Genomic DNA, 22,262 nt, shown 5'->3' with positions numbered 1-22,262 from the left:
TTAAAATAATTTAATTTTTGAGTTTTGCATTGTATTTAATATTTTTTTTATTTTTCCATCTATTTTGTAGTTGTTCAGAGAAAAAAAAAGAATTAAATTAAAAAAGTTTTAAATTAATTGGATTCAAATTTTTCTATACTTTAATATTCGATAATTCAAAATTTTCTATATTTTAATATTAATTTGATTTTCATAACTTTTAGATTTTTTTTTATATAAATATAATTGAATTCAAAATCAGCCGATCCATCGATCAATATCGTCTGATTATCACGTGCACACGTCACATCCATCTGCCGCATATATTCTCACTCTCCAGTAGTTTTCCTTAGATCCATTGTTCATTTGTTCTTAGGTAATTTACGGTATAGTCCTTAAAATTTATCAAAATTTAAAATTTAATCTCTATTTTTTTTTTAAAGAATAAACAATTTCTTCTCCTCATCACAAGCATACAGCCTGGCAATTGGCAAACCAAATTTCACTTCTGAAAAGCTCTGAACTAATCCTTGATAAGCCTAAAAGCAAAACATTAATAGTAATATGCATATATATATATAATCTCCACTGCATAGCAAATCAAACAAGTCTAAATTCCAAATTCAATTAACCACTAATGACAATTAATCAGCGATGATGAGGGCAGAAAGTGACCAAATAGCTCCCACGAGTACAAGTCGCAATGCTTGTGGGATCATCATAAGCATAAGAGTAAGCTTTAGGACAAGCAGCCTTAAAAATCCTCGAATAAGCAGTTGGCTTGCAAGACTGAGGGTTTCCAAAGCTTCCTGTGCAGCAATATCTCGGAGAATTGAAAGCAAAACAAGCACTCTTGCAAGCTACAACTCTTCTATTATCCTTGGACCTCACCTGCAGCCCAGCCGGACACATCAGATTCAGGTCGCTGACGCACCCTGCATAGCTACATTTGCCTGATCCTTTAAATGGGGTTATCGACATTGCAATATTGTAGCCGTCGACGAGGCTGACGTCGTAGAAATCTTGGTCGTTTCCCAGGGTGATTTCAGCTAAGGTGGCTGGAGGAGCACCTCCTAGTCCATTGCAGTAAAGAGCACCACCACAGTCTCCTGTAGCGCAGTGTCCACGGCCAGATGCGTCAAATATGCAGCCATGGCGACCCCAGAAGCGGCCGGACCAGAGTGGTGGGAGGTTTAGAGAGTAAGCCTTGTTGGGTGGGAGCTTGAAGCCGCCGCGAGCTAGAAGTTTCTGCCCTGCGCTTGGTTGAATGCCTGGCCACACTGGGTGGCTGCACTTGTTGTAAAGTGTTATAGTTGCTGCTGAGACCTCGCCTGTTGAGAATCAAACAGACAAAAATGTTAAAGCATTGTCAGATTTAGATCAAACACTTAACAAGCAATGAAAATCGAGATTAAAAAGAAATAAAACATTAAGCTAGTACCTGTGATGTGGGAGAAAATGAGAGTGGAGAGCAAGAGATTGAGCAGAGATCTAAGCATTATCGCCATGGCTAGTGGCTAAGCAGCTGGGGAAGTGAGATAGTTAAGGGAGACCACAAAGTGAAGCTAAGGACAATAATACAGAAACTATCTTCTGCAACAGCTAGCTCTGTCAGGGATTTTATATAAGAATAGAGAAAAGGGTCGGGGGAAATTAATAATGGAAAAAGAGAAAATTAATCAGTTAGTCTTTTAATATTTAATATTAAAATTAATAAAAAAATTAATTATTACATTTTTAAAATATTAAAAATATTTTAATATATTTTTAAAAATTAATAAATTAATTAATTTTTTTCTAAGTAATAATTTTTTATTAATAAATTAGCTGCTGATTCTTTTCTAGAAAAAGTTAAAAAATGAAGTAGGTGAAATTAGAATGTGGTCCCATGTGATTCATAGGGGTGATGAGCCTCTTCATGTGAAAGTCAATACTTACTCATTTCCTCTAGGATTCCCCTAACCCTTTGTCTTTTATAACAGTTTAAAGTATATATATTCCGTGTGGGGGCGAAAATTTACTATTTATTTTAAAAATTCAATTAATCGTCTATCTATTAAATATTAAAAAGGGAAAATTACTCAAATTACTCTTTAATATATGAGGTTTAACATAATTAACATTTTTTTTTCTCTATTTTGACGACCCAACACTTAAGTCCCTCACTTTCTCTTCCATCCAAATTCATAGTTCTTCCGTCTATTTAAACCGTTTGGTCAAAGAGTCAAAGGTGAGAGGTGATAATTTTTTCCAAAAATACCCTTCTCTCAATGTGAAATCTCTATTTTTTTCTCTTTCATGTTTCCTCCAGTTGAAGAAAAAGAAAAAGAAGAAAAAGTTGCAGAAATGGTAGGAAGAAGAAGAAGAAGAAGTTGCAGAAAGGGTAGAAAGAAAAAGAAGAAAAGACATTTTTAGTGAGGATTAATTTTGTCAATTCACGTGTCCCAAACGGTTATTTTGGATGGAAGGACTATGAATTTGGACGGAAGAGAAAGTGAGAGACTTACGTGTTGGATCGCTAAAATAGAGAGACAGAAGTGTTAATTACGTTAAATCTCAAGGACTAAAAAATAATTTTCTCTATTAAAAAAATTTAAAATATCTGAAAAAATTAATTAATAGATAATTATACATAATTAGAAGATTAATTAATATTTTTTAATATTTAAAAAATAATATTTTTTAATATTTAAATAATTAATTAATAAATTTTCTATATTATAAAAATTAAATAGTAATTTTATAAATGAATGTGTAATTTTATTTTTTTTAATGATAATAAAAATCTTTTGTGCTTTGATCCTTTATTCATAAAAATATTTTAGAATATTTTATTTCATTCGGTAGATTAAACTTGGAATCCCACACATCCAATGTCTCTAATAAAGGAGAATCTAAATTTTGATATAATGAATATTGGATAATCTATAAAGTTTTTAAAATAAAAAAAAATAAAAAAATACTGTAAAATTTACGATATATCACATAATTCATATATAATTATATATTTTTAATAAAATATATATATAATTTACAATTTAAAAATTATTAATAATTATCATATATTTGAATTTAACTATTTGATATTCATAAATTTTATAATTATCGTCGTTTTTGATAACGAATAACTTTTGTTTGTGAGAGGAAGCGGAATCCCACTTGTTAACGATCAAGAGATGAGAAAAATAAGAGTTGGTGGGCAGTTACACCACTAATCACCAAATTGCAGTAATATGACTGTAACTGTAAAAAAATTTTAAATTTTAAATTTTTTATTTATTTAAAATAAATTAAAATTCACTTATTATAAATAAAATATAAAATTTTATTTTAAAATTTTATATCTTTGACTCTATGATGTATTATTATTTTTGAAAAGACTAAAAATTTTAATAAATTTTTAGTATTCTATGATGATGACAATAAAAATTTAAAAAAACTAAAAATTAGACACCAAAAAGAAAAATATCTAAAATCGAGAAAATAATTTGTATTGTTTCATTGCTCTTTTCTTATTGAAATATTTTAATTTAAATATAATTTTTTAAAAAGAAAATCAAATTTCAATATTTCAAAACTAAATTTTCAAATTTGATGCAATTATGGAAAGATCACACACATATATGATTAAAGTTTAAAAGCTTTTGTTTTTGGAAAAAAAGAAAAAGAAAAAGAAAAATAAAAATGTCACCGTCAATAGAGATTGTATACAGAAGAGATGTCTTACAAAGGACCATACATAGATCTAATATAAGACATTATTATTATTGTTATTATAAATTAAATGAATTTTGAGCCGTTGAAAAAGCAGACCAAAAATTTTCAGTAACGGACACAAACACCACATGGAAAAAGGCAAAGCTCATGACCCCACTCCCCACTCAACTTTGCAACTTTCGTTTTATATTTATTTTTTTTCTCTGACAAGTTGGCTAATTTCTTGCCTCTTTTCGAGTTCATGAAATCTTTTTGTTTTCGATAGTTTGTACGAGGTCAATTGAGTGTGCTTTGCGTCGGTGATTAAATTAATATAATTTTATATTAATTAAATATGTGTGGTTTAATTAATATTAAAAATAAATAATAAATAATAATTTTTATATAATATAATAATATAATATTCAAAAATTAAAATTTATCGTATGAATATAAATTTTTATGAAAAAAAAGATATTTCTTCCATTTTATTTATTTTCTTTTATCTACTAGTAACGTTTAACGGTCTTTTTACTATAGTAATATCTTTTTTTATCATTTAAATCCATACGAGTGTGTTAAACTCCTTTCTACGCCAGTTAGGCATTTAATTCTTTCGACGCGCATGCGGGCAGGAATGCGAACTAATTGGATCTGCTATTTTTTCTTATGTCACACAACTGAACTGAATTTCTTTTCACTGGACCTAAATTCGCGGGTGACCTAGCATGAAATGTTGGATTAGTCGATCTAAGTGGTTTCACGGATTTTAGGCTAGTTCTATTTTTTTGAACTTAGTCTTGTGCATGGTAGATAGAATCTAGCTATCATCATAATATATTTAAATATTTAAAATATATAAAAAATAATATCTTAACTACAAAATAATAGCTCACCCAAACCTTTTCTTTTCTGTGGAGTAAAAATTTAATAGCAAATAAATAAAATATTTTTTAAAAAAATATATTTTTAAGAAATCAATGTCCCCAAATAAAACTTCATGAGCCCAATAGCATGATCCTAATGGGATATAAAAGATTGGGCTGGTTCCGTGGTTGACTTAACCAACTTCAGTTTCCGAGATCCATCCCATGGATGGTCTTCGCCCCGGGACTGGGCCCATTTAAATTTGTTGAAAGTGCTACAATGTATAGTAAACTATGTCGTTTCATGAGATGACCTCAATTACAATCTTATTAATAATAAAAGTACATTATTACTCATTAACATTTCATCTCCATACAAAATTCTTTTAAAAGAGTTGTTAAAACCGGACTAAATCAAATAGTTGAATCGATTTAATTAAAAATTAAAATTTTATTTGATTTAATTTATTTATAAATTTTTAATTTTAAAATATTAATTTTTGATTTAGTGTGAGCTGACTGATTAATCAATTATCCATCGAACTATTTAAATTAAAATGATTTAAATTAAATTTTAATTCGATTCAATTTATTTATAAATCTTTAATTTTAAAAAATTAATTTTTAATTTGGTGTGAAGCGTTAATCAACCAAATTAAAATGATTTAGAACAGTTATAAATATTTAATTTTAGAAAATTGATTTTTAATTTGGTGTGAACATTAATCGATTAAATGATCGAATTATCTAAATTTTTATCTTACAAAAGTTTATTATTAAAAAAATATACAATATAGAAATATTAATAAATTTTTATCTAAAAAACTCAATAATAGAAATAAATAACTTAATATTTAGGGATTAATAATTTTTATTTTAAAAAGTAAATTATTAAAAATAAATTATATAAAATTTAGATATTAATAAATTTTTATCTCAAAAAATTTATTATTAAAAATAAATAAATTTAATATTTAGAGACGAATAAGTTCTGTTTCAAAAAGTTAGTTATTAAAAATAAATTATATAAGATTTAGAAACTAATAAATTATTGTTTAATTGATTCAAAAAAAAATATTGTTTAAAAAAGTTCATTATTAAAAATAAATAATATAATGTTTAAAGATTAATAATTTTTTTTGCATTCATAGGTTTAGTCTAAAATAAATTAATTTATCTAAAATAAAATGTGCAAAATATGTATACAAAGGATATTTTAATTTTACAGTTTTAAACTACGACGCAAAACAAAGACATTAAAATAAATTAAAAAATAAAATTTGAAATTCTTTGAATATTGAAGGTTTATAATCAAAGTTACCTTTGTTTTTTTATAAAATAATTTCAAATAGAAATAATAAAATGAAAATCACAAAATTAACCAAATAAATATATTAAATTAAATCTCTGTTTATTTGTTAAAAATTATTTTATAAAATAATTTTTCACATTTCTTATATTTGGAACCCTTTAAAAAATTTATTAATAAAAAATATTTTCTTAATTAAATTAAAAAAAAATTAAACATTTTTTTCCCGCCTCAAAAGAAAAAGTAGATTTTTAGAATTTAAAAATTTTATTTACATTACTATATAAATTTATTAATATATTTTATTTTTAAAATTACAATTAAAAAATAAAAATAAGTTATTTTCTTAAAAAAATATTTTACTAAAAAAAATAATTTTCAAATACAAGGTACTTTTCACAAATAAATAGAATTTTAAATTAAATATTAAAAAAATATGAAGAGAAAAAGAAATTTTATAATACAACCATTTATATGTATAACTATTATATTATGATTATAGATTATTGTGATCAGGAGTCAATAATATTTGATTCAAATCGAAATAATTGACCGAATCAAATTAATTCAGAAATTTAATTTAATTTTATATATTATTTATTTTTATTCGATTTTGATCAGAAAAAAATTAAAAAAATTAAATCGAATCGATTATTTACTGATACCATATTTTTTTAATAATATAAATAGATTAGATTTAATCAAGGTTGAATATTTTAATTGTATCATATAATATATAATACATAAAATAAAATATAAAAAGTAAAAAATTCATTAAAAAGCCCAACTGATCAAACTGAACTTGAATCGAATTAAATCATATCGATTCAATTCATATCGATTTTTCACCTTATATGATTTGATTTGATTTTTATAAATATTTAAATTTTAATTTTTAATTTATTCGATTCAATTTTAATCAATAATTAGTATCAATAGAATGATCATATATTTTTTAGAAAATTAAAGGGAGATAGACATGATGAGTTGATGATAATGGAGAAGAAAGAGTAAGAAAGGTGACATAATAATAATGGAGTAGAAGAAGAGAAGATATTAAGGGGGGAAAAAGAGAGGAAATTCAGATGATACCCTTTCAAGTCCTTTTAACTAGAAGAGTGAAACTTTCTGGTCCACCCCCTTGTCTACCCATCTCTCTTAACAGTTTTAGGTCTTGTCAATTTCTATGCCAGTCTCAGTCTGTACCCTTTTCACCCTCTCTTCTTCTTCTTCTTCTCCTTTTTTTCTTTTTTAAATATATATATCTCTTTCTGCCATTTCCACATTCCCCATTCCAATTTTTCCATGCACCATAACCCCTAATCACCTGTCACATCCTTTTGCCTTCTTGAAAGAAAGAACAATGTCTTCCAATTCTCTCTTTCATTTTTCAAGCTTGTGATGCCTTCAATTTTCATGGGACACATTTTATAATTAAAACAAATGCATTTGAGGATTATTGGGGATGAAAATTTTAAGCAAAGTATTGAAAAAATATACTAACCAGATTGTGAATCCTCAGTGAAAATTACTTGGCATGTTTTGGTAAAGGTTATTCCTTGCTGACAAAAGGGAGTGTGGACAAACTTGGTTTTGAGCATTTTCCCTACTTGGGTCTTATTTATATAAGGAAAGCATATTGTTTTTTCTTTTTTTTTTTTTTTGTTTTACTTGATTTTTGAATTGAGTTATGTTACAATTCTTTTTTCTTACCAAAGTGTTAAAAGTTAATAGTTGGACTAATTTGAATTTTCACTGGAGAGATTCTATTAAAGTGCATAAAATATTCTCATTTATTAATTTAAATTTTTATCGAATATGATGTTCTTAAAACTAGAAAATAGATTTCCTCTCTTTTATCCTTTTTATTTTGTTAATTAGTGATCTCTAGCCGATTTTCTACTATAGTGTCACATGTTTTTTTTATCTCCACGCCAAGCAGTCATTTAGTTCATTTCGACGTGCATACAGTTAATATTGCGAAGTGATTGAGCCAGCTATTTTCCTCTACGTTGCATCACCGAACTAAATTATTTCTCATTAGACTTGGATTCACGGTGGACCCCGTCTACCCTAGACGTTCGGATCAGTTGAGATGTCAATCTGTTTAAAAAGCATTTGATGAGTTTTGGTCTAGTATTCTTTCCTTGTACTCGGTCTAGTCCCAAATCGAGGGAGTAGTGGTCAATAAATTCTATAAAATACGGAAAATGCTTTTTTATATTTTAAAATTTAAAAAATTCTCCGTATCCAAATTTATGGTTAAAAAAGAAGAGATCCGCAATAATAACGGACAACTAGATACACAGTTATAACAAAAGATGGACAAATTACGAAAAGTCTCAAGATACATTCCAGCCCAGAGATCCAACCTAACCCACAACACCATATGCCAAACCCAGCTCAGAAACCCGACTAGCATAGCCACCTGGAAATTAAGGATGAAAATCATGGGTACAATGCATGTGTTTCACCGCTTGCAGAGACGTCTACTGACCACCATTTTCGTCGTGAAAACTCACCAGAAAAGGTATAGACGAGCTGAGTGGGAAAGAAACGCAATCAACAAAAGAAACTTACGGATCATGCCAATCACAAACCAAGAGTACTCCTTTGAAAACCCAGAAAATAATAGGCTGAAAAGCGGCCAAGACGTCAATGATGATAAATAGATATAGTTTTTGACCTGGATATAGAATCTGTTAGGTTTTGGATTTGACTTCAATTTTGGTTTTGTTACTATGAAAGAGAGGTATCATCATCCCTAATATCAAGGTAAGAGTGAAAAACCTAACACTAGCATGCATGAAAGAGAGAAAGAAACAAAAGAAAAGCTGTCCTTAATTTCTCTCTCTCTCTATAGATTGATTTCAAAGAAAAAGATGAGGCCGCTGCTACTGGCTGGACAGAGAGAGAGAGAGAGACAATGCTTATTGCCGAGGAACCGACAGTGATCAATCTTCTGAAAAGATATGGCGATGTTTCTCTCCTCTCATTTCTCCATGCCTTAAATCCATTCTTTGTTTTTTCTTCTCTGTTCTTGTGACCCAACATAAAGTAGTGCTCCTCTCAATTTTAACGCCCTTTCTTGCTTTTTCTCTTCCACGTAGTATCAAATATTTCTCCATTTACTGTATATTAAAGAGTTAAGCATGTAATTTTAATTTTATTATAATTACACTCTTTTTAATTAAAATCTCATCTTTTAAATTTATTTTACTATTTATAAATTAATAAAATTAGCTCAGTAAAATTTAAAATTAATCGCTTTATTTTTATTATAATTTCACTCTATATTTTTATTTTTCAATTAAATTATATTTTTTTAATATTAAATCAATACTCTACCATTACTTATATGGTTGGAATATTTAAAAATTATTATCCATTAATTTTTTTTAAATCTATTTAATATACTTACTATTTAGTATTAATTTTAAAATTATTGTTAAAAAATAACCTTATTAAATATATTAGTAATAAAGGATTAAAAATAATTTAAAATAATATTTAATATAATTCAATTTAAAAATATTAAAAATAATAAAATAATTTTTTAAAATACTTTTTAAAATTTGTTTTAACTCTCAAGTAGAATATTAACCCATCACTTTTTTTAAAATTATATTAATATTTAGAGTGAATTTCAAAAATATTAATAATATATGAATTAAATATTTAATTATCTAGTAAGATTTAATTAAATGGTTAATAATCCATCTGAAATTATAAATTTGATTTTCATGTTTTCATTTTTTAAAAAAATTAAGAAAATAAATAATTACCAAAAAATTTTATACTTTTAATTTTGTTATAATTTTATCAAACTTTAAAATTATTATTTTTACTTTAAAATTTGCTTGCGTGGCATGCGGATGTGGTGACTGATGTGATAATTTTATTGATTTTTAAGAACACAAATAACGACATATAATTATCACAAAATAAAAAATGAATCTTTTTTTCTAAAAAGACTATTTTGATCAAATGCATTTCACACTTCAAATAAATTTAAATTAATTTATTGAATAAATATATAATTTTTTAACTAATTAAATGCTTAATTAAATTTGTTCAGATCCTAACTCTCTATATTTTAAGGTGAAAGAAAATTTATTAGATTACCTACGATCAGTAAACAGCTGAAATCTGTACATTGTTATGATTCAAAAGTTTAAACTCAGTTGTTTTGTTTTGTAAAAAATATTTGTTGATTTGAAATTCTTTTCAAATCAAGTCACAGTTCAACGAAAATATATATAAAATTCAAGTTATATAATTTTTTTTTTTATGAAATGGGGACCGGGAATTAAGGAGTAAAATCTGAGATTTCTTAAATTTATTCAGATGCACCTATCACCAACTAGATGCATGTATCACCAGATTAAGACTGTGAATTTAAAATTCAAGTTATATAATTAACATTTAAAATGGTTTTTTTTCCAAAAAATAGATCACAATGCTAAACAGCCTCTTCCTAGTTTCAAGATCAAATTGACACCTATCCATTTCTTTTTTGGACATCATCATTGAACAACCAAATCTTCTGTGTCTTATATATATTTACAAACATCAGACACACATATGAACATTTCAGTTACCCAAACAAGGCCTATTCTGTCAACATTAACCTTTCTGAAATCCTTCTTAAATGCAGTTTCTTCAATTCATTGATTCAACCAACATGGTCCAAATACATTTTAGGGCAAACCCTTCATTCATATCCCCACGCAGACCATTCTACCAATTTCCCTGAAATGTAAACATCAGCTTCAAGCCAAAAAGAAAATCTCAAATCCCAACAAAAATACAAAAATCCCATAACATAACCCAGTAGAAAAATCTCATAAAGTGGAGCCAAGTGATTAGTTCTTCAATGGAAGGAATTCAAAAAACTGGCAAGGTGTAGCGAAGTTGGCATTCATGGCTGCAGCAACTGCTGATGAAGTTTCAGTCTCTTTATCATGAATGCATTCACCGCCACCGCCATTGCGAAGAGGAAAGAGTTGAAGTGTTTGATGAGAATCCCCACATCCATTATGATCTTCTTCATTGCTGAAGTGATGAATAAGGCCATGCTGCCCAATATTATTTTCTATGTAGGGAGCTATGAAGATATTAAGACCAGTATGGGTCTTAATGAGTTGCCTATTTGGGTCCATTGTTCTTATTGTTTCTGCTGCTACTGTAGATGTTGTTGCTTCTGCTTCTTCTGCTAAGATTGTAGCAGTTGTTGTAGTAATTGTACAAGTACCAGAGCTAGTGTTTATGAGGTGGGTGGTAGATGGACAAGACAACTGCATCATCTGCCACGTGGCATTCCTTTCCATAATGTAATTCCTTCTATGCTGTAATTCTACTTCATTCTCGTATTGTGTCCATCCTTCTCCTCTACATTCTGCCACTACTCCTTTTGCTTCCCTTTGTATTGTCATGTCTTCCTGAAAAATTTTATAACATACCATGCAAGATTTGCAGTTAAATACCCTAATAACAGAACTCAATTCTTCACAATGCCCTTATAATAAGGGACACAAGGAGTTGTGTTAGGGCTAGAAGTGTCTTTTCAACAAGATGGGTACCCTTAATTCAAAGGATAAGTAGCCTGAACAGCGTAAAAAGAAAAAAAAAAACAATATAACTACAAATATTACGAAATACTCCAAAAGCAAGAAACCCAGCGAGTTTCGCAGCAGCAGCAGCAGCCCCGACAGAAAGGAAGAATGCAGCTTTTGAACACTTTTCAGTTCCCAACATACAAAAGAATTAATTTTTGTTTTTAATTGTGATTATAAAATTAGAAAAAGAAGATATCTCGCAATGATATGCTCATAATCAAAGCTTAATAGCTTTGTAATTATGTAGCTCTATGGAGAGAAAGACAAGGAAGATAAGAGACTAGACCTCTAGTAGTGTACTGCAGTTTGAAGAGGGAGCCCAGTTCTTGGTCTGTTCAACTTCATAGGCTGTCCTATTTGCCCCTACAGACAAAAAGAAAAACGAAAAAGAAAACAACTTTTTTACATACTCTCTCTATCTTTCTCTCTCTAAAACACAACAATTGGAATTCTAAAAAGTTTCCCATCAAACATCTCTAACTAACAACTAAATAGAAATTGGAAAAAGCCATTCATATCAAACATTTCTATCTTTTTCCAAGGATTTGAGATAACTGTGTAAAGGGTTCCTTTTATTTATATATAATACATATACCTGATTCTTTTCTTTCAAAGATTTCTATATCACGATTCTGCTGCTGATGTTGATGCTCAGGAGCTTCAGATTCCATTTGACGTCGTCGTTTTTGCCGTTCTCTTGCCTTGTGATTTTGAAACCAGTAGAACACATTCTTCCCTTCAATCTTTCCATATCTTCGAAGCTGTGCAGTGATGTTTTGAATTTGCTCTGCTGATGGAGTTCTTGTTCCCCTTCGATATAGTTCTTCTAGGGTCCTTAACTGTTCTGGAGTTGGATTCCATCTTGAGCTCACTACTGGTTGTGTATGGAACTCTCTTTTGCTTTGGTCAGCCATGGTAGCTGCACAACAAAAAACAGTAATTTATACACATGACGGATTCAAAGAAATCAAATCTAACCCAAGTAAGAGATGAGAAGAAAAAATGAAAGAAAATAAAGCTTACCCAGATGATGATTTAGTGAAAAGAAATCGTTGCCATGGATACGGCTAAGTCTAGGAGGGCTAGAACTTGAAGTAGTGTTTGGAGAAGGCACTGGTGGAGTCCTCGGAACAAGTGGCCTTAGCTTTCTTCCATTGAAAGAATCTGCCATGTTGAGCTCTCCACCATCGTTATAACCCATCATCCACATTTTGATGCAGCAAAAAATCTTAATCACACACTAAAGATCTCTCTCAATGAAAATGGATATGGGATGGAGTTTGTAGCTACAGAAATGGACAAATAGAACAAGAAGACTAGTAATAAATTGCTTTCTCTCTTACTTCCTCAGAGGAATGGCATGCAAGAAGGTGGTTAAAGAAGAAGAAGCAAGTGCCTAGCTTTGTGAAAAAGGTGGTGGTTGTTGTTTATAAATAGTATATATAGATTCTAATAAAGAGAGTTCTAGTTTTGGAATGGCTGAGCTGAAGTATGGTGTTGTAGTATTTGAGCTTTGTGGAGTTATAAAAGATATGGGGATTGATCTCTCACTACTCTCTGTATAGCATCAACATCTCCAATGAGATAGATAGAGAAAGAAAATGTTGGTTTGTTATAGAACATCAAAAAGTGAGAGCAAGACATGGAGGTTGACTAGCCTATTTGAGAGAGAAAGAAGGAGAAATACTCTTTATTATTATTATTATTATTATTACATCAAGGTGATACCATTGTCTTCAATTGCATGCAAAATACAGTAAAAATATGTAAGGATTGAACTATCATACATTTGTGAAGTTTTTGCAAAATTTTTTTGAGATTTTTTGAAAATTTTGAGAAGAATGTGAAAGGAGATATGTAATAAGTAATGGACAAAAGCAAAAGAAAAGGTGAGGAGGAGAGGAGAAGCGTGGAATTCTGGGAGGGAGATATTGGGAGTAGCAAATGAAAAAGGACTTGACGATGATGAGGGTTATCATAAGCCTCATCACCCTTTCTTTACCCTACATTTATTGTTCTCTTTATGTCTCGTGCCTTTCACACTTATTCTCAATCCGAACTGCCCCTCTCTTCCCTCCCCTGTCTTACCCTTTTCCTTCTCTACTCTCTCTCTCCCCTCCCTCTTATGTACGGACATCTCTTTCTCCCTCTTCTACAAATTACCTCCTCTCTCTTCAACAATCCACCCATCTTTGAAATTTTCTTATTTAAGCCGAGTTCATATAGACTTATACAATGGGATTCACTAATCTCATATATTTAATATAAAAAATTAATAAAATAATTAGTTAATAGTTTTTTTAATAATTTAATAATATATTTTTTAAAATTAAAAAATGTTTTTATAATATAAAAATTAAATAGTAAAATTTTCCAATTAATTACATGGATGTTTCTTCTTGTGTTTGCTTGTTAGGTGTGCCCATGTAAGTCTTATATATGTGCAGAGAGAAAAGAGATATTGTCTTTTTTTATGTAAACATTTGTTTGGGTTGTGCTAGGCTAGATTGATGTTACACTTTTACGTGCTATCACAATTACTGTGTCTCTTTTTGGAATCTTCCCCTTCCTTTTCCTTTTCCTTCCCTCTTCTTTCCTTCCTTCCTCTCTCTCTCTCTCTCTCTCTCTCTCTCTATCTCTCTCTGCTTTAAATTCGTTTCTTGGATGCGTACGTGTCCATATCCTTGTGTCCATCTCCCTGGTGGGTGCTGGTGCATGCAGCCAGCTATAGCTAGCTTCCTTCTTCAGTGTACTATTTATTGCTAGCTATACCTTCAAAAACATTATTCAAATTCCCTTGGTCATTATGATGGAATCATTTCCTTCCAACTTGGCGGTGCCTCTTTGTCCTCTTTAGATTTGATTTGATTTGCTTTTTAATTATTGCTTGATTATTGAGTGCTTCAATCAAGCTAAATTTTCTGTGTACCTTGGTTTTCTTTATATGTTCCAAAGTTATTATCACAACCTAATCATGCAGTCTATCTTTAATTAATAAAAATGTATTTTTAATTAATCATTTTCATTTCCAAAAAATTAATATCTATAAAAATATTTAAATTCTAATTCTTAAATGAAAATATATAAAAAAATTCAAAAATATTATTATAATATATATATTAAAAATAAATTTAATTATTTATATAAACAAAGTTCAGATAATAAATAAAAAAAATTTGAAAGCGATAATAATTTGGCGTAGTGCCCTTTGATCAATATTGTCCAATATATAATATAATGAATCAAATTTCTAAACTCATGAGATTGATACAACAGAAAAATTAAAATTACAAAATCAACATACATGGTTTTTATCCCTCCAATTGTAGGGGAGTTGACCTTAGTCTCATTTTTATACTCATTTATGTTGACGATGTTATCATTATTGGTACTGATCTCGGTCCGTATTTTTAGATGTCAAATTCCACATAACACCCGGCTAAATTCCGACACCGGAATTTCGATGTTCCGGCAGAATCTCCATTGGAATCTGGAATCCCGAGGTCGGAATCCCTTAGAAGGGTGAAAATGAATGTTTTCTAAAATGTTTTTATATGTTTTTATGGTTTTAATGAAGAAAGAAAATGAGTTTTGAAAGAAAAGACCAAGGAGGAAAAAGTCAGGTTCGGCCGCCGAACATTGGCCTCTTGCGGAGGCACCTTTGGCCCCCGAAGGTGGTCTGGCCAGCCACCTATAAAAGGCCCCTGTCCGAAAATGGGCGAGTTTTCGCTCTCTATTTCCGGGCATAGGTGAGTTTCCGCCCTCTTTTGGTTGATTTTATACTTTCCTACAATCATCCACATTTCTAATGAGTTTTATAGTTGTTTTTGAAGTTTTTAAGCTTAAGACCAAAGTTTGGAAGCTTGGAGACCTCCGGAGACTTTTCTTCCAATCTCCAAGTTTGGATCGCCCCTCCTCTCGTTCTACAAGAGGTAAGTGTAGATCCACACCCTCTTTTATGTTTTAAGCATGTTTTATAAGGGTTTTGGGTTGTTTTATGCATGTTAGAGTTTTGTAGAGTTTATGTTGAATGTATGCTAAATGTGATGTTTGTTGGAGTTTAGACTAGTTTTATGCCCCATTATGCTTATTGTATGAGTTGTGCATGTTTTGGAAGTGTTGGATGTGAGTGTGGAAATTTTTGGAGGCGGATTGCATAAGGCGGAATCGGGTTCTGCCTTTCTGGAAGAACACAGGATAGGCCGCCGAAGGTAGTTTCGGCTGCCGAACCTGCCTGTGGAAGCAATTTTTGGTCGCCTAAACTTGCCCCCGAAAATAGACTTTCAGCTCTGTCAAGCACTTTCGGCCGCCGAACCTGCTGCCGAAAGTGCCTGACTTTCGTCTCTGGAGGAGACTTTCGGCCGCCGAACATGCCCCTGAAAGTGCCTGACTTTCGGATCTGTGGAGGCATTCGACCGCCGAATCTGCCGCCGAAGGTGCCCTATCCAGCCTTCCTTTGCCTGTTTTGCATGCATGTTTTATGATGTTTTAAGGGAGTTTTTGGGGTTATGTTTAGGGTCTCTTTAGAGTATGTTTGGTCCCTCATTTGAGTCCACCTATATAGGTTCGGACCCGAGAGACCGAAGAGACCAGCAGTGAGCTAGCTGCTATAGAGTTAGTTAAGCTTCAGCCAGAGGTGAGTAGAACATAACTCTTTTTATATTAAAGAAATTAAATGTTTTAAGCATGTTCATGCATCATAATATGTAATAGGTTGGTTGCATTAGAATTCACGAATATGATGCATTGCATTATTTGATGTTGACGTGGATGGACAACAGGACGACCCATTAGCCCTCTAGATTTTCATTGTATGTAATAGAAGTCCTGAGGAGCCCCACCGAGGGCCGAGCACAGAGCTTATTGTATGTAACAGAAGTCCTGAGGAGCTCCATCGAGGGCCGGGCACAGAGTAGAGGGATTTTTGGATCAGTCCATCCTTGACGTGTATTGATTGTGTTATGACGCATCCTATGAAAGTATAACTTTTAATAGTGATGTTTTATTATTCTACTCACTGGACTTTTTAGCTCACCCCTCTCCCTTAACCCCCAGGTGTGCAGGATCAATGTTAGCACAGGAAGGATAGCAAGGGTAATGTTTATGGTCATGTTATATAATAGAGTTAGTAGTGGACATGATATGGATCAAAATGTAATGTAAAAGTGATGTAATGGAAAGTAATGAAATGTTTTACGGATAGAATTGTGCTTTGCCCTAGTATTATATGGTTAACCCTTTGTACATGATCTATATGAAATGTTTTAATGATGAAATATTTATGGACCGAGCTTGACATATGATTTATTGACCCTACTAGAGCATTTGATGAGGGCTCTAGTATAGGGGTTCTATGTTTATGTCTATGGCGCATGCACAGGTCAAGCTTGGTATATGAAAAGTTTTTTTTTAAATGTCATGGAAATGTATGATCATGTATGGGTTTTATCAGGTATACAGGATGCATAGTAGGCTTGCTACGGGTTCCAGCGACCTTAAGTCGACCTGAATCCTAGCGCCGGTAGCGGTCCGATTTTCGAGTCGTTACATTAAAGACCTTGATAGGCTCAAGTATGTTCTTGGAATTGAGGTGGCTCACTCCATCTGGCATTGCCTCGAGTCAACGTAAATATGCACTTGATATTCTTGCTGACAGTGGTTTCATCAAACCCTCTTCCTTTCCTATGGAGCAACAACACACTTTTGTGCCTGATTCTGGTGACCTGTGTATCGATCCTGGACCTTATCAACGTCTAGTTAATTGTCTCCTTTATCTCACAATTACTTATCCTGATCTTAGTTATACAGTAAATATTCTTAGCTAATTCATACACATACCACCGACAACTCTATTTTGAAGCAGTTTATTATGTCTTAAGATACATTAAAGGCACACACGGCTAAGGTATTTTCTTCCCTTTTGATGGTACTCTGAATCTCTAAGGATATTATGATGCTGACTGGGCAAGATGTCCAACCACCCGACGTACAGTTGACTATCAGATATATTATTTTTCTTGGGCATTCCCCCATTTTATGGCATTCCAAGAAGCAAACCATGGTTTCTCATTCTTCCGCTGAGGTATAATATCCTGTCATGGCTACCACCACAAGTGTACTGGTTTGGCTCAAACAGCTCTTGCAAGACTTACGAGTCCCCGTCACCACTTCGATTCCTTTATATTGTGATAATCAAGCTACTCTCCACATGGTTGTCAACCCCATCTTTCATGAATGCACGAAGCACAATGAGATCGATTGTCATTTCATATGTTTAACATCTTCAATCTCACATTCTCCGACCTCAATTTATCTCCTCTCAGCATTAATTAGCAGACATATTTATGAAAACTTTTGACCACAGCCGTTTCCACCGGTTGCTATGTAAGGTGGGCATTTTCAATCTTCATGCTCCAATTTGTAGGGGAATATTGAAAAGTATTTTCTTTATTTTGTACAAATTAATACACTTGATTATAGGGATAATGCAGAAGACAATATACTTTGATTATAAGAATCTTAGCACTATCATAGGATTAAATGATTGTAATTGTATTATTCTTACTTCCTTCATCTATATATATAGAATTGTACAACTTTATAAATATTCAATTATAAAATACCATTCTACAGTAAATTTTTTCACTTTTTAAATAAAAAATAAAAATATTTTAATGCATTTTTATAAATACAGGAATCAATTAATAATGACAATTCCATAAACTATATAATAAATTTTTCTAATAAAAAAATAAACTGAAATTATGGAATGAAAGTATATATATTATACTCAATTTATTTATTTATTTTTAATTGATTTATTTAATTTAAAAATTAATGGAAAACAAATCTGCTCCATTTCATATCAAAACAAAGTATAAAACAAAAGGCCTTTATGTTCCGACATTTACAAAGCAAATAGTCAAAAGTTCCAGTGTAAAAGTAACTATAAATAATCAATTTAATTTATTAATTTGAAATCCATTAATTTAAAACTTAAAAAAAAATAAACCACAGGCTAACAGTATACTTTATATATTATTAAAAATTTAAAATATATTATTAATAAAAATTATCCGTGCCAATTAAAAATATATTATTTTTATAAAAATTAAGAGAAAATTTTTTTAAATATTAAAAACGTTTTAATATATTTTTTAAAATTAAAAAATTAATTAATTAATTTTTTTATATTATAAAAGTTAAATAATAATTTTTCTTAATAGTAATAGTAATGTTAAGCCTGCAGCATTATAGCCATGGAAAAACTTACAAATGTCAATTATTCATCCAATGAATCCTACTCACTAACAGACATTTAACTCATCTTTCACTAGACGGACAATGCTCCACCGTTGGATCACTTTATCCCAATACCTAATCCAATGGCTTCATTTTTCATCTCCAGCCACATATAAATACCTTCCATCACAATTCATCCTTCGTGCCCTTCCATTTAGTTGATACATATAAACTCCACTACTATTCCCATTTTGCCCTTGGCCGCAATTTTCCAGTTGAGCCAACATGCGCGAAATTCTTCACATTCAAGGAGGGCAATGCGGGAATCAAATTGGATCAAAGTTTTGGGAAGTTGTTTGTGACGAACATGGAATTGATCCGACCGGACGGTATGACGGAGATTCGGAATTACAGCTAGAGAGAGTAAACGTATATTATAATGAAGTTAGCAATGGCCGGTATGTGCCCCGAGCTGTGCTTATGGATCTTGAGCCCGGTACGATGGATAGTGTGAGGACCGGGCCTTACGGGCAAATTTTTCGACCCGATAACTTTGTATTTGGGCAATCTGGGGCTGGAAATAATTGGGCTAAGGGCCATTATACTGAAGGTGCTGAGCTTATTGATTCAGTCCTTGATGTTGTAAGGAAAGAGGCTGAGAATTGTGATTGCCTGCAAGGTTTTCCTTCCTTTCCTTTTGTTTATTTTCAAGTGATTTGTAACTTTTTTTTTTCTTTTGATCCCAGCATTATTAACTTTTTTAATTTTTCTTGAAAGCAGGATTTCAAGTATGTCATTCCTTGGGTGGGGGAACTGGGTCTGGCATGGGAACTTTGCTGATTTCGAAAATTAGAGAAGAGTACCCAGATCGAATGATGCTTACATTCTCTGTGTTTCCATCTCCAAAAGTCTCAGACACCGTCGTCGAGCCTTACAATGCTACTCTTTCTGTTCATCAGCTGGTAGAAAATGCTGATGAGTGTATGGTACTTGATAATGAAGCTCTCTATGATATTTGCTTTAGGACTCTCAAGCTCACTACCCCAAGTTGTAAGTTGTAATCCAACTTTGATCCATAAGCTTTAATCTTTGATTCATACATATACTGATTTGTTTCTTGAAATATTACACCTACTCATGGGTGCAAATCGAAAAATTGCTTCTGATACGAAAACTCATAGGTCTAGAGATAGCACCAATACTAATCAGTTAAAGCTCATTGGTAATCATACTAAGTTAAAAGCATTGTTTGACCTAGAATTAGACTTGAAATATGTGCATCTAATTTTATTAATGGATTCAACTCGAAAAATGTTTCAAACTCAAGATCGTTTAGAGATGACTTAATATTGCTTAGTTTAATCTCATTGATAACTTCATGGACTAAATTTTTTAATTTTATATGCGCTAAATTCTGAAAAATGAGATGAAATGATACGAATCTCTTATCTCTTGACTACTAGTATTAAGTTTGAGTAATGAATATGAAATACTTTTAAAATTTAGGAGAGAGCATTTTTTTCCTTCACGGATCAATCCGACAAATTCGAATGAGTGGAGCTAATAAATTTCAGATGTATCGGATGGTATATAACAAGAAAATAAAACTATCTTATGCAGTATTTGCATGTAAAGTTGAGACATATGCATCTAATTTTATTCATGAGTCTAACTCATAAACGATTCAAATTTGAGATCTCACAGATTTAATCCAATTGCAATCATTTATTTGATTAACAAATACCAATCTTCTGAAATCTTTTTGTTTTTTCTTCTCTTTTGGTCATCAGTTGGAGACTTGAATCATTTGATATCAGCAACAATGAGTGGAGTAACTTGCTGCTTGCGATTTCCTGGCCAACTAAACTCAGACCTACGAAAACTAGCAGTGAACTTAATCCCATTTCCAAGGCTTCACTTCTTCATGGTGGGCTTTGCACCCTTAATCTCTCGAGGATCACAGCAATACAGATCTCTAACAGTCCCAGAGCTCACCCAACAAATGTGGGATGCCAAGAACATGATGTGTGCAGCTGATCCACGCCATGGCCGATACCTCACAGCATCAGCAATGTTCAGAGGCAAAATGAGCACGAAAGAAGTAGACGAGCAGATGATAAATGTTCAGAACAAAAACTCTTCTTACTTCGTTGAATGGATACCCAACAATGTGAAGTCCAGCGTCTGTGATATTCCACCAAGAGGGCTTTCAATGGCGTCGACGTTCGTGGGGAATTCAACTTCTATTCAGGAGATGTTTAGAAGAGTGAGTGAACAGTTCACAGCCATGTTTAGAAGGAAAGCTTTTTTGCATTGGTATACAGGAGAAGGAATGGATGAAATGGAGTTTACAGAAGCTGAAAGTAATATGAATGATCTTGTTGCCGAGTATCAACAGTATCAAGATGCTACTGCTGAAGAAGATGTTGAGTTTGAGGTTGATGATGATGAAGATGTTCATGAGAATTGAAAGTGTTCTGCTAGTTTGCTTGTTCAAATGTTTCGTGCAGTATTAAATCACTAGATTGTGAACAATCTTATTAAGATGGATTTTGGCAAACATATATTGATTAAGAAATATTATTTATGAACGAGATTTTGGAATGAGCGGTTCTGACATTCCTTTCTTTAAAAAAAAAAAAAATTGATGTTTGAATATTCAGAAATTTTCAAAAAATATTTTTATCATAAAAAAAATATAAATTAATTTTTACATTTTAAAATCTTTATTAAAATTTTTATATATCTAAATTTATTAATAAAATTTATTTTTTAAATTAAAATTAAATTATTTTATTAAAAAATATATAAATTATTTTTCAAAATAAACAGAATAATTAAATTCTTTTACTTATTATTAATAAAAAAATAATTGAACTAAATTTCAAATGGGCCAAGCATATCATCCTAGAATGACTTCAATGCAAAAATACATCAAAATTTCTCTTATATCAGATCAAAATTAGTTTGATTTAATATTGAACGATAAGTAGAATTAAATTGTGTTTTAAAAATAAAAAATAATCAATTTCGATTTAAAACTAAATTAAATCGATATATTAATTATAATTTATTTTTGATAATTTGATTAATATATATTTTTTATTATTAAATTTTAATTTTAATAAAATTAGAGTTGATTTTATGAGTGCGATATCAAGATAAATTTAAATTTTTTAGTTAAAATAAATTGTTTCAATCAGTACAATAGATTGAATGAAATAAAATTATTTTCAATATTTAAATCTTACACGATAAATAATCTAAATTTAAATTATAAAAGATTTTCAGAAAATGATTATAAAACCTCTTTCTCTGAGGTTTTCACCTTCATGCCTCAATCATGGCATACCCTTCTACATCAACATGGAAAATTCCTGCTACAACAGCTAAAAGAGTCTCTGATTCTACCATTTCAAGCTACTTTCTCTTCTTCTCCAACATTCCTAACCCTAAACAACACAAAAGTTATCGTCAGCTGACCCCTCTTCTTCTTCTTCTGCTACTTCCATCAAACACTTGGTGGACAGCAAGAAACCAATAAAATCTGCA

General features: G+C 30.8%; 3 protein-coding genes across 4 annotated transcripts; 1 reads left to right on the top strand and 2 right to left on the bottom strand.

The window, feature by feature from the left end:
* Positions 1–572: 572 nt before the first annotated feature.
* On the bottom strand, positions 573–1,597 carry LOC110616866 (thaumatin-like protein). The gene is made up of 2 exons (XM_021759373.2): positions 1,421–1,597; positions 573–1,310 (listed from the first exon to the last, which is right to left on the bottom strand). The coding sequence occupies exons 1-2, from the start codon at positions 1,485–1,487 to the stop codon at positions 628–630; spliced, it is 750 nt and encodes a 249-aa protein (XP_021615065.1). The 5' UTR covers positions 1,488–1,597; the 3' UTR covers positions 573–627.
* Positions 1,598–10,488: 8,891 nt separating this feature from the next.
* On the bottom strand, positions 10,489–13,413 carry LOC110617095 (WUSCHEL-related homeobox 1). Its single transcript, XM_021759702.2, has 4 exons — positions 12,492–13,413; positions 12,064–12,387; positions 11,755–11,831; positions 10,489–11,291 (listed from the first exon to the last, which is right to left on the bottom strand). The coding sequence occupies exons 1-4, from the start codon at positions 12,676–12,678 to the stop codon at positions 10,716–10,718; spliced, it is 1,164 nt and encodes a 387-aa protein (XP_021615394.1). The 5' UTR covers positions 12,679–13,413; the 3' UTR covers positions 10,489–10,715.
* Positions 13,414–18,918: 5,505 nt separating this feature from the next.
* On the top strand, positions 18,919–21,335 carry LOC110616902 (tubulin beta chain). 2 transcript variants are annotated; one of them, XR_006350939.1, is made up of 4 exons: positions 18,919–19,389; positions 19,491–19,760; positions 20,501–21,255; positions 21,286–21,335. XR_006350939.1 is itself a non-coding variant. In XM_021759421.2 (3 exons), exons 1-3 carry the CDS (start codon positions 18,996–18,998, stop codon positions 21,178–21,180), a joined length of 1,344 nt encoding a protein of 447 aa, XP_021615113.1. In that variant the 5' UTR covers positions 18,919–18,995; the 3' UTR covers positions 21,181–21,309. The 2 variants fall into 2 exon arrangements, 1 of the variants encoding a protein (XP_021615113.1); XM_021759421.2 differs by having other exon boundaries at positions 20,501–21,309.
* The last annotated feature ends 927 nt before the right edge of the window (positions 21,336–22,262 follow it).

The sequence above is a fragment of the Manihot esculenta genome, chromosome 6 (genome assembly GCF_001659605.2).
Source record: "Manihot esculenta cultivar AM560-2 chromosome 6, M.esculenta_v8, whole genome shotgun sequence".
Taxonomy (NCBI): Eukaryota; Viridiplantae; Streptophyta; class Magnoliopsida; order Malpighiales; family Euphorbiaceae; genus Manihot; species Manihot esculenta.
The sequence above is the reverse complement of the archived record's forward strand: the minus strand, read 5'-3'. Positions and strand labels throughout refer to the sequence as shown.

Bases quoted from the DNA above. Each gene is read 5' to 3' on its own strand.
- LOC110616866 (XM_021759373.2), bottom strand. From the start codon at position 1,487: ATGGCGATAATGCTTAGATCTCTGCTCAATCTCTTGCTCTCCACTCTC. The intron at 1,311-1,420 runs GTACTAGCTTAA...GATTCTCAACAG, and splicing joins CATTTTCTCCCACATCACAG to GCGAGGTCTCAGCAGCAACT.
- LOC110617095 (XM_021759702.2), bottom strand. From the start codon at position 12,678: ATGTGGATGATGGGTTATAACGATGGTGGAGAGCTCAACATGGCAGAT. The intron at 12,388-12,491 runs GTAAGCTTTATT...TTTGTTGTGCAG, and splicing joins TTCACTAAATCATCATCTGG to CTACCATGGCTGACCAAAGC. The intron at 11,832-12,063 runs GTATATGTATTA...TTTTGTCTGTAG, and splicing joins CTTTGAAAGAAAAGAATCAG to GGGCAAATAGGACAGCCTAT.
- LOC110616902 (XM_021759421.2), top strand. From the start codon at position 18,996: ATGCGCGAAATTCTTCACATTCAAGGAGGGCAATGCGGGAATCAAATT. The intron at 19,390-19,490 runs GTTTTCCTTCCT...TCTTGAAAGCAG, and splicing joins GAATTGTGATTGCCTGCAAG to GATTTCAAGTATGTCATTCC. The intron at 19,761-20,500 runs GTAAGTTGTAAT...TTTGGTCATCAG, and splicing joins CAAGCTCACTACCCCAAGTT to TTGGAGACTTGAATCATTTG.